Genomic DNA, 18,235 nt, shown 5'->3' with positions numbered 1-18,235 from the left:
GAATAAATCATTAATTAAAGGACAGAAAATGTGGTTACTTTCAGGATAATAGACTATTATCAATTGGGTGTCAAAGGATCAGTACTGATCCACAACTACTCAATAATGAAATACAAACCCCATTTCCAGAAAAGTTGGGATAGTTTCCAAAATGCAATGAAAACAAAAATCTGTGATATGTTAATTCATGTGAACCTTTATTTAACTGACAAAAATACAAAGAAAAGATTTTCAATAGTTTTACTGACCAACTTAATTGTATTTTGTAAATATACACAAATTTAGAATTTGATGGCTGCAACACACTCAACAAAAGTTGGGACAGAGGCATGTTTACCATTGTGTTACATCACCGTTCCTTTTAATAACACTTTTTAATCATTTTGGAACTGAGGATACTAATTGTAGTAGATTTGCAATTGGAAATTTTGTCCATTCTTGTTTGATATAAGACTTCAGCTGCTCAACAGTTCGTGGTCTCCATTGTCTGATTCTCCTCTTCATGATGCGACATACATTTTCAATAAGAGATAGATCTGGACTGGCAGCAGGCCAGTCAAACACACGCACTCTGTGAATACAAAGCCACACTGTTGTAGCCCGTGCAGAATGTGGTCTGGCATTGTCCTGCTGAAATAAGCATGGATGTCCCGGGAAGAGACGTCGCCTTGATGGCAACATATGTCTCTCTAAAATCCTAATATACGCCTCAGAGTCAATGGTACCTTCACATACATGCAACTCACCCATGCCGTGGGCACTGATGCACCCCCATACCATCACAGATGCTGACTTTTGCATCTTTCGCTGATAACAATCAGGATGGTCGTTTTCATCTTTGGCACGGAGAACTCAACGCCCGTTTTTTCTGAAAACTAGCTGAAATGTGGACTCATCTGACCACAGCACATGGGTCCACAGTCTTTCAGTCCATCTGAGATGAGCTCGGGCCCAGAGAACTCGCTGACGTTTCTGCATAGAGTTGATGTATGGCTTCCTCCTTGCATAATACAGTTTCAAGTTGCATTTCTGGATGCTGCGACAGACTGTGTTAAGTGACAATGGTTTTCCGAAGTACTCCTGAGCCCAGGTGGCTATAATTGTCACAATAACATGATGGTTTCTTAGGCAGTGCCGCCTGAGGGCTCGAAGATCACGCGCATTCAACAGTGGTTTCCGACCTTGCCCTTTACGCACTGAGATATCTCTGAATTTTCTGAATCTTTTCACAATATTATGTACTGTAGATGTTGAAAGACCTAAATTCTCTGCAATCTTGCGTTGGGAAATGTTCCTTTTGAACTGACTAACAATTCTCTCACGAATTTTACAAAGGGGTGAGCCACGACCCATCCTTGCTTGCAAAGACTGAGCCTTTGATGGACGCTACTTTTATACCCAGTCATGGTACCTCACCTGCTACCAATTAGCCTGCTTAACGTGGAGTCTTCCACACTGGTATTACTTGAGTATTCTGTGCACTGTCCCAAGTTCTGTTGAGTGTGTTGCAGCCATCAAATTCTAAATTTGTGTATATTTACAAAATACAATTAAGTTGGTCAGTAAAACTATTGAAAATCTTTTCTTTGTACTTTTGTCAGTTAAATAAAGGTTCATGTGAATTAACATATTACAGATTTTTGTTTTTATTGCATTTTGGAAAATATCCCAACTTTTCTGGAAATGGGGTTTGTAGATGAAAAGGAAGAACATGTAGGATGTGATACAGAGATACAGTATATGGAAAGTAGAGTGTGAGAATGTGGTGGAGAATATGCACAGGCTTTGCGAATGGGCAAGAAGGTCACCCTATATTTTATAGGATGTGGATGCTACTGTATAGGTTGGCATTCATTATCCATCCTTAACTGCCTGCAACTTAGGGGGCTGATTGGGCATTTCAGAGGACAATCAAGAATCAACCACATTAGTGGCTCTAGAACTATGAATAGGTCAGACTAATTAAGGAGGACAACTTTCCCCTATATGATTGAATTCTTCAAATGCAGAATTTGAACTCGTCTACTTAGTATAATGGCTCAAATTTATAGTGGAAATGGGAGAACTATTTCTGAAACTATAGGGTAGAACGAACAGTGAAAGAAATATGAAGATTCCTGTTGATCTGGTGTTCCTGCCCAAAATTGCTCCCTATGGCCCCTGCTTGCTGAGTTACCCAATCTGGGGCAGAGGAGTATTCTCACTGATCCTCCACATCATGCCCTGGTGATGCAGCTCAAGACTTGCTGGCCTGAATGGGGAGATTCTGCCTCCAAAATACCCCTGAGGGCTGGCAAAGCTAGGGTCACATTTTGATAGGTATAAAAACAGAGACAGATTTTTAATAGTTTTTTTTGGTGTAATTGATAAATCAAAACTTTTAAAATAAATTAAAATAAATGAACAGAAATTGTGAATAAATAAACAAACAAATAAGGGATATACATTAACCTTTGTTGGGGCAGATCTTTTCCTTACAGTGCCTGAATGTGGAGCTTATTGTGCTTCAAGCAGCAGAATTTCACCTGCTCTGGATACAATTGCCTCCAATAGCCAACAAGATCATTTTAAGTGGTGAAAAATTAGTAAATGCTGATGTATATCGGGTTCAATGAGCTGGCTGAGGACAGGGATGCTGCCGTCGGAATGAAGAGAGACAGCACCTGATCTTCTGACTGGGAACATTACATCCCTCTGTGGTCAATGATGACTGCAAAAATGAAATTTCCAGCATTTTTATTTCTGACTTCCAGCAGAAAGTTCCTCTAGATCAGGGGTACTCAACCTTTTTTTAGGCCATGACCAATACCATTAAGCAAGGGGTCCATGGACCCCAGGTTGGGAACCCTGCTCTAGATAGCTCACATATTTGTTGAAGACTTCCTACTGCCACCTTTAGTTTCACAATGTTACATTTGTCATTTGATCCCTCGTTCTCCATCCCTTTCACTGTGAAGGGTATTGATCTGAGATTTGTTTCTCCAATTAAGCTGCCTGACCTGCTCAGTATTTCCAAAATTTTCCACTGTTATTTTGCTTTTATTTCCATGAAAAATCTCAATCTACTAACTTGATTGCACTGTCAGGATATTGCATTTTTTCCCCAAAGTGGTTGCACTATCCAGAAAATCAATTCTGCAGAGGCTGAAGCCATCTGTAGCATGCTGTGGATTGAAGAGTTGAGGAATATATTCCAAATCTCTCCTAAATACTTCAAATGTAAGGAGAAATCAGTATTCGATTGAAACATGGAACCCTGTTAATGCAGGACTGGATTACAGTTCCACTGAGCTTATTGACACCAAAAATTTTTTTACACCATTGATAGCTTAAAAACAACTGTATTATGCAAAACTAAATGTTCCTTTTCATCAACACCTGTAATTCAAGTTAGAAAATAAAGCAAATGAGATGTATTTCCATTGTATTTTGTGATGGCCGAAGTCAAAATGGCCAGTTTCATTTATCTGTCTCACATTAATGATCTATGTCTCTGCCTAGAGACTTCGGCAATGGTTGAGTAACAGGCAATCCCTTACTTCACTGCCAAAGAAAGAAAGATTTAACCTCCTCCCTCCCTTCCCTAGTGTTATAATTCTGTGTTTTCACCAAGAACCCATTCTGGAGCAAGCAAGGCTCTTGAAAGTTTTTGTAGAACATTGCAAAGGACAAATTTGGATTACATTTAATCCCCATTATCTCAGAAGAGAACACACAAAGCAATGTCCTCGAGTATTAAATAAGACACTTTTAGCACTAGCACCCCCCATCCATAATCTATAAGCAATTTCTTACCTTTAGTCTTAAAATGCTGGTTTGCATTTAAGTGAAAATTGAATGGTTTATTTCAGAATTATATCTCTTTCGCATTAAAATCAATAACCAGATCAATTTAAACACAATACGCACTATACAAAAGTTGCCCTAAGTCTGCAGGAGTTTACTTTGTTTGGACACATCAATTACGCGGTAACATGTCAGTGAAATATCAAACTTAAAGCAATGCTTCTTACCAGCTGTGCTACTAATAAATTATACCATAAGAATATAAAGAATGTAAAAAGACTCTTATGAAAGAAATTAGAAATTAGAAAAGCTAAAAGAAGATATGAGGTTGCTTTGGCAAGTAAGGTGAAAATAAATCCGAAGGGTTTCTACAGTTATATTAATAGCAAAAGGATAGTGAGGGATAAAATTGGTCCCTTAGAGAATCAGAGTGGACAGCTATGTGTGGAGCCGAAAGAGATGGGGGAGATTTTGAACGATTTCTTTTCTTCAGTATTCACTAAGGAAAAGGATATTGAATTGTGTAAGGTAAGGGAAACAAGTAGGGAAGTTATGGAAACTATGACAGTTAAAGAGGAGGAAGTACTGGCACTTTTAAGGAATATAAAAGTGGATAAATCTCTGGATCCTGACAGGATATTCCCTAGGACCTTGAGGAAAGTTGGTGTAGATATAGCAGAGGCTCTGACAAAAATATTTCAAATGTCATTAGAAATGGGGATGGTGCCGGAGGATTGGTGTATTGCTCATGTGGTTCCATTGTTTAAAAAGGGTTCTAAGAGTAAACCTAGCAATTAGGCCTGTCAGTTTGACATCAGTGGTGGGTAAATTAATGGAAAGTATTCTTAGAGATGGTATATATAATTATCTGGATAGACAGGGTCTGATTAGGAATAGTCAGCATGGATTTGTGTGTGGAAAGTCACATTTGACAAATCTTACTGAATTTTTTGAAGAGGTTATGAGGAAAGTTGATGAGGGTAAAGCAGTGGGTGTTGTCTATATGGACTTCAGTAAGGCCTTTGGCAAGGTTTCACACGGAAGGTTAGTTAGGAAGGTTCAATCGTTAGGTATTGATATTGAAGTAGTAAAATGGATTCAACAGTGGCTAGATGGAAGATGCCAGAGGGTAGTGGTGGATAATTGTTTGTCAGGTTGGAGGCCGGTGACTAGTGGTGTGCCTCAGGGATCTGTATTGGGTCCAATGTTGTTTGTCAGATACATTAATGATCTGGATGATGGGGTGGTAAATTGGATTAGTAAGTATGCAGATGATACTAAGGTAGGAGGCGTTGTGGATAATGAAGTAGGTTTTCAAAGCTTGCAGAGAGATTTAGGCCAGTTAGAAGAGTGGGCTGAACAATGGCAGATGGAATTTAATGCTGATAAGTGTGAGGTGCTACATTTTGGTAGGAATAATCCAAATAGGACATACATGGTAAATAGTAGGGCATTGAGGAATGCAGTAGAACAGAGTGATCTAGGAATAATGGTGCATAGTTCCCTGAAGGCGGAATCTCATGTGGATAGGGTGGTGAAGAAAGCTTTCGGTATGCTGGCCTTTATAAATCAGAGCATTGAGTATAGGAGTTGGGATGTAATGTTAAAATTGTACAAGGCATTCGTAAGGCCAAATTTGGAGTATTGTGTACAGTTCTGGTCACCGAATTATAGGAAAGATATCAACAAAATAGAGAGAGTACAGAGAAGATTTACTAGAATGTTACCTGGGTTTCAGCACCTAAGTTACAGGGTAAGGCTGAACAAGTTAGGTCTTTATTCTTTGGAGCGTAGAAGGTTGAGGGGGGACTTGATAGAGGTATTTAAAATTATGAGAGTAGGGGAGATTCAAACAAGAGGACATGAGTTGTGAGTTAGGGGGCAAAAGTTTAAAGGTAACATGAGGGGAATTTCTTTACTCAGAGAGTGGTAGCTGTGTGTTATGAGCTTCCAGTAGAAGTGGTAGAGGCAGGTTCGGTATTGTCATTTAAAGTAAAATTGGATAGGTATATGGACAAGAAAGGAATGGAGGGTTATGGGCTGAGTGCGGGCCAGTGGGACTAGGTGAGTGTAAGCGTCGGCACGGACTAGAAGGGCTGAGGTGGCCTGTTTCTGTGCTGTAATTGTTATATGGTTAAGAATCAGATTTGCCATGCAGAGGGAAAAGTATGTCATTAAAATTGCTGAGTGGAGGATTATGTATATCAGGAACTGTGTACAGGTGTAGAGCCTCATTTCACATAACAATCAACTGTGATAGTGTCAACTGAAATTAACGGACATTTTTATGTTTATGTATTAAAAGGTTTGATACTGCATTGCAGTTCAAATGCTATAATTTAGTGGATTCATTTTCACTTTGACTCGGAAGCTGTGCTGTGATTCAGTTTCTTAAAATTAGCAGCATTCCATTACCTCAGCTGAGTGATCATTCTTCACATTTGACCCTTTGCTTGTGTTCTTCAGCGGCAGTTTGATTATGGAGGGCATTGTCAATTGTACTTTGATTGCTGATCACACTTACTGTTGAGCAGATGTCAGTGATCCGATGGGGAAAAAAAAACAGGCAGATTTTCCACCCTCTAACTTAGCACTGGAGAGACCCATTGGATGGTCTCCATAGGAGCAAAAGGTATTGTACAGAGTGAAGGTGAAAGCAAAAATCGTTCTTGGTACAGTTGTATGGTAAGGGAGCTTGATATACTAAATACCAACTCATTAAACAAAATATTCAGTGGTACTTCTGTTGCTGAGGAAGTGAATGAACTATCTAAATACTATACGCAGTGGAAAAGTAAAGCCCAAAGCTGTTATTGTCAAAGACAAGACAGAGTTGGCCAGGACAGTTTAGTATGAAACATTGGTTTAAATTAAAATGATGATCAAAGGTCCCATACAACTTATAAATAGTTACACTGAGAGAGCAGAACAAGTTATTTCAATCAAATTCTTTTTCATACATAGAAATCAAATTTCTCACTTTAAATAGTAAAGCCTACCCATTGACTGATCTGGGCAGTACCTTATTATATTGCTTTGTCCCAATCTCACTTTGTTTCATGCTTGTAATGTTCATTTTACAGGTCAGATCTTGGATATTACAGTTCTTATTCTTAAATTTCAAAGTTACTACTTGGTGAGGGCCATCAATAAACCAAATGCAATGCTTCTTCTTCAGAAAGTGTGGTCAAAGTAGAAACACTGGCAACTCTCATAACATAATTGGACATATGCTAAAAACTAATAAAAGTTTGTAACAAAAGGGGGAAACAGCAGGAAAGTAGAACAAACTGAATAATTTTTCAAACAATGAGCCAGAACAACATAGTGGGCTACTGTCACTGTCTGAGTCAACTACATTCCAGGAATTAGATATGTTGTAATGTGAATTCTAACCATGGAGGATTCTAATAGATTTTGCATAGTTACTGCAGTAGTACTTAAATCACACAAATCAGGACTCTAGACACAACTGGTGATATTGTTCTGTTGGCTGTGTTACTGTGATACAAGAGTTGGCCTCAATTAAAGAAAGGAAAATACCAATCCTGATTTGTTTTCAATCTCTATTGAGAGCAGATAGAGGACACCTACTTCTAATTTACTAATAATCAAACACCACTGTCTCTCTAAAAAAAATAGAACCATATTGAAAGCTCTGTGTGCTATTTTAAGCTTCAGATATGGCTTGATGTTCAGGTACTGAAAAACATAATACCCAGGGTTCCTTTTGTCTGTGTTCACTTTCAAGGGAATGTTATCAGCAAGGAATGATTGCCAGTGAAGGTATACTGAGAAAGATATGAGAAAAGGAGATTGGTCAGAATTCTCAACCACATTCTTTTGCTCTATAGTTATAAGGAGACATTTTACTTTCAATACTTCCACTTTTCTTCAACAGAGAACTACTACTTTGCAACTCATTCAAACTGTTGTAGAAGAAACCTGTCAGAGAGGTCTGGAAGCAACCTGGGAGGAAGTTCAATATAGACACTCGGGACAAGCCATTGCCTACCTTCATTCTGCATACCAGGTAGAATGGGAAGGGTGAGGAGTGAGCATGTGGAAGGGCTGGGGTGGGAGTTTAATGTTTCCACTAGCCCTCAGCACGTTTTCTCCATGTTAGACTTGTCTGAGAAACAATGATTGTCCAATACTAATTGTATGATGTGTGAAATACAAAGTATTCAAACTGACCAGGATGCACCATAGCACGGACTCTGAGGATGGAAATATTAAATTAATTACATTAATTTGGCACAATCCATAACCCCACAAGTGAACACAGACTCGTCCAAAGAGAAAAGGGAATAAAGTTACAACAACACATGATAAAAAAAAGTTGTCCTGTCCAGATCTAGAATCTCAGTCTAACCTTGAGACAAGACTTGAAAGGCCTGGAATAAGTAAGGTTAATGAGAGTTTAAAATTGAAATGTGAAATTTATCATCTCATATAACTTAAAACTAATTGCCTTTCTAACCCAGAATTTCCCTTTGATTATTTCTACACTTTATTAATTCCCAAATTAGGAAAGTTAACAATTTATCTTAATAAAAAGAGAGAGGTGACAAGGAGACAAAGATATACAGTACCAACATTGAATTAGCCAAAAGAAAAAATATAGATACTGTTGATAATGTTTTTAAAATTTCTGCATGTCTCTCTCCTGAAGTTGCTGCTATTGTTCAGTTGGTATCTTTATGTGTGAGCCTAACACTGAATAGCAGCTGGCAGTCTTATCATGGGTAGCAACAATACACTAGAATACAGTCCTATTCTCATTTAACACCAACAACAGTGCAGGATTACCAAATAACAACCAGTGCAGGAATATTGGGCGAGTTTCCAATTCCCTCACAAACTGAAGCATCTTTATTGAATCCCAGAAAGACCCATTCAGTATGAGGACCAAATCCCAAATCACAATAATTGGTATATCAGATCAGAGAATGTATCATTCCAACCTTCACTCTTTTCCTTTGTGACTATTGAATCAGTAGTAAATGCATGCAACACACTGAGAATATGAATGGGATGTTATAAAGGAGATTTCTTCTTTCATCTCCAGTGGCTCCTAATTAAATTTAGATAAAATACATTTGCAACGTATCTATCTCCTTTATTTCCAGTAGGAATGTTTTGCATAAACATTGCCTCATCTCTCAGAATGAACAAGAGGTAGAAATCCAGAATAGTCTTCAATTCCTCATTTCCAATACCTAATGGGTCAGGAGCTGTCTTAGTGCCTTCACAGCACAAGAAAGGAACCTTACCAGGTATCAACATACAGTAAAATCCAATACATATAAAGAGCCAATGAGATTCTTGGCTGCCAGCATATATTCAGAAAATGGGCCTGGAAATCTTCTAATAGGCAGAATTACAAGCTTCCTTGTAATTAGCTTTGAGGGGCATTACATATTTCAAGATATCAACCATCTTCCTTGACATTAATTGTTTATGGTTTTAAAATTAGGTGTAACAGTCAAATGCCAAACAACAATCGTACAAATTCCCAAAGTTGTCCAAGACTTGAATAATGCTCACACAGCTGGGAAGTGGAGTCTGCCCAATACATGAATACTGTTCATTCATTCTCGAGGGCTCTAATCTATCTCAGCACATAATTTATCACCTGACGAGTTCTTTATGCCCAAGGCTTAACTACTGCTGGTATACTGTATATCAGGTACCATTTTGTACAATTTGATAGCATATACTGTCAGAAAAATTAACACTTGTAAAAGGTGATCCTTCTCTTATTTTCAGCCTCCCGACTTTCTACCTCTGACAAGTGCATGCACCTCTGAATATGTTAGCTATGGCTCCGTGATAGCACTTTTGTCTCCGAGTCAGAATGTTGAGGAGGGAGGGATAGTCTAAGAATTACCTGAACTTTAACATTGCAGTGTAAAATGTCTCAGGGTGCAATGGATCAACAAGTGTGTAATTCACACAAGAATGTTTGACTCTTCACAGAAACCGAATCACAAAATGGCTAGTGCTAAGCAGTTGGATATCTAGGCAAATAGCTGGTTGTTTTTAGATAGTTATTTGTTGTGGTATAACTACACTTCGTTTCCTAAGATTGTTATAGTCAGGTGTGGCTGTGGGGATAAGCTCCTACGACCTATTGAAAGCTCCCAATGGCATGTATCTCAAATAGCCTTTGACAACCAAGTCCAGCTTCTGACCTTCATGTATGGCTTAGCTACTAAGCCTGGCAGAACTATTTCTACTAACAGAAGAAGGGACAAAGGCGAGTCTCTTCGGGTAACTAGGCCTCGTCAGCCGTGGTTGGCAGCTCATCCAGGAGAAGGAAAACTCTGATCTCAAACCTCCGCTGCCTTGTGTCTATACCCACTCATGGGGAGGGCTTTGGGAGTAAACCCTGAGGAAAAATCTGGAGATGAAGTCTCTAAGGCAGTCTTATGTTGAGTTCAACTCTGACTGGCACCTCCTGTGACACTGCTGGTACAAAACTCTATCAGTCACTACCATTCCTTTGGATTCATCAACTGCATGAAAAGGGAGAGCCTCCTACATGAGCAACAGCTTGCTCTCTATTTCATACCTGCCCTGGCTTGCATACCATATAGACAGCTGGAATGTAACATCCATGGTCTACCTCAATTACACTTCAAAAGTACTGTGGTTTAAGTGTGTCTAAGGGTTTCCAGCTGTTGTGAAGGTAACAATGTGGTTTTCTTTTTACTTTCTAAACTATTCTTAAACATGCTGAGTACAAGTCTATATGGTGCATATTTTCTATTTCCTTTAGAGAGAGAAACACTTACCAAAGAGGCATAAAACTCCATAAATAGAAATAGAAATTAAGTTTCATTGATTTAAGTGCAGTTTACCATTGTTTGCTCCTGCAGGGAGTGAAAAATAGCCTCTATGTTATACTAGCTAAAATGAGAGTATTGAAAAGATCCCAGTGCGTTTATTGCATTCCTTTGCCTCGGTTAGTCTTGATCTTTTTAGTTAATTCCTAGGTTCTAAATCTGAACACAGGACTTTGACAAAGAATTTAGAATTATTAACCTGTTTCTCAGTGCAGCATTTGTTTTGCTGTGGGATGGCATAGTTGTGGCAGACAGAACCCGAGAGATTGTCCATGAGGGTTAACTCTCCTTCCAATGAACCTTGGATCAGCAGGGAGACGTTGTCAAAAAATTGCTTGTCCTGTTTATGCAAAGTAGGCAGGAAGAAATGTTGGAAGGAGAAGGGAAGGGGAATAGTGGATAAAGAGGAATTACATGAATGGAGAAAAAGGTGTGGACAGGAGATGAAAAAGAAATGTCAACAAATCCACATTAACAATGAAGGCATTGGTTCCAAAAATTGAAAGGCAATCAGATTAACTTAGTTGTATATTCAAGTTATTCATTGTTTCTCATTTAAGAACCTGATGCAAAATTATTAGATACAGTACATTTTTTCTTTGCATAAAATGTTTCCAGTGTTAAAATATTACATAATTACCTGTTATACAGCAACCTGTCTGACATAATAAGATTAAAAGTCATTAACCACTCTCATTTCAGTTATGAAATTTCTCAAGTCTATGCATTTATTTTCCTGCATTCAGAAATAACTTATAATCTTCCATATCCCTACAGCAAATAAATGAAAGTAAATTGGAAGAAAACTCATAAAGTTCAATTTAATTCACACACACGCTCATTTATGGCTTTGGAGAGCTATAAAGTTGACCTAAACATTCCAGGATTGTCCTGTAGTCCTCAGGATTTAAAAAATAATCTCTAACGCATTGTGTGCAATCTTCAGAGAAAAACCACAAGGTGTTAATAATACATGATTGTTTTTAATTTCTTTTGAACGCCTTTATTTATTATTTAGCAAAATTGGCTTTTTGAAAATAAAGAATCATCTGCTCCAGGGTAGTGCATGAGAAGATGGATACATAGGTGAGACTGTGAAGTTAGGGCAGCTAAGGTGAGAAACTATTAGATTTCAGGAATAACTTGAACCAGAGATGGTAATACTTAACTTGACTGAATGGTACTGGGATAATAAAATAGATAATAGACCGCTGTGGCTGAAACATCTCATGATTTTTAGCAACACTGAAGGAATGTGGAGAAAAGGCACTGAAAGAGGCTGGGATTTGAACATAGTAGGGCTTAGATTTCATGCAGTTTTTCTTCGGCTATGCAAGGTTTGTCTGCCATCAACCAATATATATCAGAGACAAAAATAGATGAGGCTACTGTTAAGGCCTCTGAATGCTGGGAATCACTGGTTTCCTGAATCTTAAATAGACCTGGCATTAGTTTGGGGGCTGGAATGCTTACTAAGATAGAAATCTATCTGTGCACAAGTGGACTAGATGTAGCCAAGGGATTGAAAAGGCCTGGAGGCCTAAGATGTGTATTTTAAATAAAAGTTTTGATAAGCTATTTTCAAATCATTGAAATCATAGAACCAGAAATTATTTTCAGCACAGTTTAAGGCTATTTGGCTCATCTTGCCCTTGCTAGTTATAAAAGAGTTTCCCAGCTTAATCCCACATTCCAGAAATAGCTCTGTAGACCTGCAGGTTATGGACTTTCAAGTATACATCTAAATTACTTTTTAAATGAAATGGGGATCTGCCCCTACCATCCTTTCAGAAAGAGATCCAGTCACTTTCTACATTCTAAGTGGGACGCTTTTTTCCTCATCGCATCCGGCTTCATTCCCTAAAAATGAATCCCATATTTGTTCTCATCTGTGCCTGCTAGAAACTGGCTTCAAAAAATGCTTCTTAATGCAATTTATGAATTCCTCATACCTTTACTGTATTCTACTAAGAATTAGAATGATTGAAATTCCCAGCTAGAACAACTCCAGTTATTTTATACTTCTTGGTTTATCTCCTTCAGTCTCTTTAGGGAAATCTTTAGTACATCCTAGTGGCGTGATTGCATTTTTTTTCTTCTTCAGTACAAATCATATGGCCTCATTTGGTGATTAGCCCAACATATCATCCTTTCCAAGCTGTACTTTTTAAAAAAAACTGATTTGGTCACCCCCTTCCTTTCTAACTCTCCTTTAAACTCTGTAACTAAGAATGTTAGCCTTCTAGTCTCATCCCTCTTTGAATAATATTTCAGTAATGCTTCAGTATCAGATCATGGATAATAGTAACTCATGGGGTTGAGCAACTAGGTGAGTTGTAAGGGTTAACGGAAAGCTTACAGAGATGCTTATAGTGCCATGGGTACAGCAACTGAGACTGGCAGGTGTGACCACACAGTATCTATATATACTAGTAACCATGTGGAAAATACCACATATGTTCCATTGACATCAGTACTGCAAGCCAAAGTAGATGTGAGCTGGTTGAGTTCCTCCACCATTGATGCTGTCCTCACCTACATCTCATCCATTTCCTAGACATCCATGCTCGACCCATCTACGCGCCGCTTTAACAGGGATAGAGTTCCCTTTGTTCTCACTTACCACCACATGAGCCTCTGCATTTAACATATCATTCTCTGCATCAACAGGATCCTACCAATAACCACATCTGTACTCCATTTAACTCTTCTCTTTCCACAGCAATCACTCCCTCTGTGATTCCCTCCATTCTTCCTTTCACACTAATCTCCCTCCTAGCACATATCCCTGCAAGCAACAGAAATGACCATTCATCCCCTCCCTCACCTCCATTCAGGGCCCTAAACAGTCCTTCCAGGCAAGACAACACTTCACCTGCAAATCTCTTGGGGGTCATCTATTGTATCCGTTACTCCTGATGTGGCCTTCTCTACCTTGGTTTACCCGACGTAATTGGGGTACCACTTTGTGGAGCACTTCCACTCCATCCGTCAAAAGTGGAATTTCCCGGTGGCCAACCATTTAAATTCCAATCCCCATTCCCGTTCTGATATGTCAGATCATGGCCCCTCTTTTGCCAGGATGGGATCACTCTCAGAGTGGAGGAGCAACACCCCCTAACCTCAGGTAGCCTCCAACCTGACAGCATGATTTCTTCTTCCAGTAATCTTTGTCCCTCCTCTTCCCTCTACTTCTATTGCCCACTCTGGCTTCTTACCCCTCTCCACACCTGCCTATCACCTCCTCCTTCTCTTTTCCCATGGTCTACTCTCCTCTCCTATCAGATTACCTCTTCTCCTGTCCTTTACCTTTCCCACCCACCTGACTTCACCTATAATCTTCAAGCTTGGTCCTCCTTCCCTTCCTCCCACTTTAATATTTTGGTGCCTTCCCCCTTTCTTTCCTGGCCTGAAGGAGGTTCTGGGCCCGAAACACCAACTATTTATTTATTTATTTCCACAGATGCTGCCCTGCCTGCTGAGTTCCTCATAATGAGTAAGTATGGCTAACCATAAGCACTGGGACAGCAATACTGGGTTGCTGCAACCATCATTAACTATAAGAGATTCTAACAAATTTCTACTTTTATTCCTCCAGATCAGCTGAGGAAACCTGCTTTTGGAGGTTGCTCATCAGAATCCACTGTGGTTCATGGCACTCCAAACATCCTAAGTCTTTTTCCTTTCTGCCAATTCAAAACAAGATATTTAACTCTGTAGACAATCATCTTGCCTTATATTGTATACACCAAGATTAATGTTAGATTCGCACATCTACCCCTGAGCTGTTTCCTTATTGGGGTATTTTCATTTATGTACCATTAACCCAATTCACAAAAAACCATCAAGTACTTGTTCATGCAAAGGGTCGTTGAAATTTGGAATTCTCTCCCATCTTTTGAAGTAGGGAGTCAATTAAAACATTTGGAAATGAGACAGATGGATTACTGTTTGACAAAGGTGTTAAACGGCAATTAGTATAGCTGCTATCTTGCAGCACCAGAGACCCATGTTCTATCCTGGCTGAGGGTGCTGTTAGTATGGAGCATGATACTGTCTCTGTGACTGCTCTACTCTCCTCTCACATCCCAAGGACATGCAAGTTAGTAGCTGCTATAAATTGTTTCTAGTATGGAGGTGAGTTGGACAATCTGAGAGTTTATGAGTACAGTGTTTGTAATGGAAGAAAAAGATGATGATATTGGACTTCTCAAAATATATAAAGGAGTCTCCTCAAAGGCAGGACATCAGTATACCACAGAAGGGTTGAGCAACGTGGTACAGAGGTATATCTGGATACATACAGAAGTTGATTAGTGAGTGGTATTAATGAGAAATATCATAGTGGTGGAGAAATGAAAGTTAGATCTTTGAGGACTCCATAGCTTAAGAGAAGCCACTAGACTGCATTCTTCTGGTTTGCTAAGAATGGGACCAAGAAGAGGCTGATCCACTGAGATGAAATTTAGTGGAGAGATCCCAGCTGATAGATTGATTTCATTAAAAGCTGTAGGGGATGAAGAAATAAAGAAGACTAGTGGTCCAGGTCACAGTCCATCAGTCATAAAGGACAGAGTTTTCCAAATTATTTTCCAATATGATCCCATCTTGATAATTGAAGCTAAACTGCACAAAACCTACCAGCAATATTACGACATTATAACTCACAGATGTTCCACAAAAACCAATGTGAGGAACGGCAGATCATTTATAACAGCAATGGTGATACATAGATAAGAAATAAGCTAGGACACCAAAAGGAAATTGACTATTCCTTAAATATTGCTTCTGGAGTTTTTACATTTATCTGAGAGAGGAGAGGAGGCCAGGCCTTGGTGTAAAAATAGCACCTCCAACAATGCAGCATCCCTCAATGCTGGACTGCAGTTTAAAATGAGATTTTTGTAGTAAAGTCTCTGGAGTGGGATCTGAACCCAGTGTAGTCTGCCTCAAAGTTCAGGTGTAGTCATCAAGGACAATACTTAGCAACATCATAATGTACAAAACTCCACAACTTACTTGGTCAGAGACTCCCTAGAGGCTCAAATCAGTCCGAACAACGGACAAATCAGAAGGGATAGGTAGAGTTTCAGTCCAACATGGCCTATTAAGGCAGTGGAAATTGGTGAGAAGTGGACATGGAGTGACAGGTTATCAAAGTTTTTCATTGGGAGGGGGCTTCTGAATCCAGGAAAAGTAGCAGGTTGAACGTGGTAACACATACAAAATGCTAGAGGAATTCAGCAGACCAGGCAGCATCTATGAAAAAGAGTAAACAGTCGACGTTTCGGGCCGAGATGAAGGGGCTCTGTGTATCTGTTTGGGCCACTCAGTGCTGTGGCTAAGACAGCTAGCTACAAGGAGAGTTGACAGAAAGTTAGGCATAGATTTGTGAGGTGACAACATGCTAAAGTATTTTGTAGAGGATTTATATAATTTACTTATTTGTAAAGACAGAGAAACTAATTGAAAGATTAAACATTAATTTATTTTCCATTTGGCATAAACCCAAAGTTTACCCAATTGCCTATCATATTTCACTTCTCTTTCTATATATACCTCTTGTGAATTCTCTCTGAATGCCAAGGTAACTCTACCCTTCCTTAAGTGCGATGTTAAAACTGAGCATAATACACCAATTGTGCTTTATTAGTACAGTGTTAGTACAGCACTGCTTATACCTCGTCTTGTGAAGGTCATCACACCTCTGCCTTTTTTAAAAATCACCTTCTAACTTTCATGCCTGACCCTCCGAATCAGTCTCAATGATCCTCCACTTGCATTGTAATCACATCGCTCCTTCTTATATTCAAAGTTTACATTAACTGTACAAATGGCAGATGGGAATATATTGCACTACATCTGTTATCATTCTACCCACACAGTTACGTGTTTGTGTTCAACTATTGTCATATCTAAATCTATCCTCTCTCACTGCACGTAAAATATTTTTTATTGAAGTTGATACCATCTGCAAGTGTATTTTGTTACATTTTGTCCTGGCACTCATTACAGTTACTTCTCTTCCCTCTATAAGTCTTGCTTTCCTCATTCTACCACTAGTTTTTGTCTTCCTATAAACGTTTCCATTTTGTTTAATGGTAGTTTTTATCATTCGCATCCAGGGATTAAAAATCTCTTTTCTAATACATTAATTAACTACTTAAATGAATTTGCTTTGCTTTGTTGACTTAACAATGAATAGATGTTGTGGTTAATCTACTCCCCATTCTGAAAGTTAGCCTTTTTTAAGTTCAAGACTTTAACTGGCTGAAACATGGATCCAATACTTTTATACTTCTCAACAAACTTAATTACCATCTGTTGACTATCTTTGGTTCATTAGTCTCATCAAATAAAGTACTGTCTGCTCCAAATTGACTCTTAAGACATAAAAGAATAGTAATTTGTCTTCTGCAACAACACAAAAGCACTGGAGGAACTCAGCGGGTCAGTCAGCATCTATGGAGAGAAACAGACTGTGTCGATGTTTTGGGTCAAGACTTTTCATCTGGTCTCGAACTGAAATGTCAACTATTTCCCTCCTTTGATGTTGCCTGACCTACTAAAATCCTCCAAATTTTTTAGTGTTGCTCCATATTCCAGCATCCACAGTCTCTTACCTTTCTACACGACCCTCCCCACAGATCTCCCACCTGGCACTTATCCCTGCAAGCGTAAGTGCTACACCTGTCCCTACACCTCCTTTCTTACCACCATTCAGGGCCCCAAACAGTCCTTCCAGGTGAGGCAACACTTCACTTGTGAGTCTGTTGCATCCGGTGCGGCCTCCTCTACATCGGCGAGACCCGACACAGATTGGGGGACCACTTTGTCGAGCACCTACGCTCCGTCCGCCACAATAGACAGGATCTCCCGGTTGCCACCCACTTCAGCTCTCCTTCACATTCCCATTCGGATATATCCATACATGGCCTCCTTTACTGCCATGATGAGGCCAAACTTCGGTTGGAGGAACAACATCTCATATACCGTCTGGGTAGTCTCCAGCCCCTTGATGTGAACATCGAATTCTCCAACTTCTGGTAATTCCCTCCCTTTCCCTTCCCCTATCCCACCTTCACTCTGTCTCTTCTTCTAGCTGTCTATCACCTCTCTCATGATTCTGCTGCCTTCTACTACCCATTGTGATTTCCCCTTAGATTCCTTCTGCACCTCTCCTGCCTATCCCCTCCCTGCTTCCCCTCCCATTCCCCTTGATCTTTCCTCTGGTTGGTTTTCCACCCTCCCCCCACCTTCTTTATAGGGTCCCTGCCCCCTCCTTCTACAGTCCCGACGAAGGGTCTCAACCCGAAACGTTGATTGCTTCTTTCAACGGATGCTGCCCGACCTGCTGAGTTCATCCAGCTTTTTTGTACATCTTGATCTTACCTTTCTCCCTTTTGCTCTATCTCTCTAACTTGACATCTGTTGTGTTCATATGAACTATGTTTCTTAGATGTAGCTCCACTGAAGTCAATGAAGCTGAATTTCAGAAGCAAGTTCATGCACATACCCGGTACATTATTACAGCATTCAAGAGGTATAAGTTGCGACTCAAAGACTTCAAAAGATTCAGAGGTTTCAGAGAATGATCA

General features: G+C 39.4%; 1 protein-coding gene across 2 annotated transcripts in view; it reads right to left on the bottom strand.

Moving 5' to 3' along the window:
• The window catches only part of cacna1g (calcium channel, voltage-dependent, T type, alpha 1G subunit), a 315,144-nt gene that overhangs the window by 36,899 nt on the left and 260,010 nt on the right, over positions 1-18,235 (bottom strand). For both annotated transcript variants that reach the window (XM_073026745.1, XM_073026746.1), the window contains one exon: positions 10,837-10,977. In XM_073026745.1, coding sequence (XP_072882846.1) covers positions 10,837-10,977 — 141 coding nt within the window. The remainder of the gene's footprint in view (positions 1-10,836; positions 10,978-18,235) is intronic.

This window comes from Hemitrygon akajei, chromosome 22, assembly GCF_048418815.1.
Source record: "Hemitrygon akajei chromosome 22, sHemAka1.3, whole genome shotgun sequence".
Classification (NCBI taxonomy): domain Eukaryota; kingdom Metazoa; phylum Chordata; class Chondrichthyes; order Myliobatiformes; family Dasyatidae; genus Hemitrygon; species Hemitrygon akajei.
The sequence above is the reverse complement of the archived record's forward strand: the minus strand, read 5'-3'. Positions and strand labels throughout refer to the sequence as shown.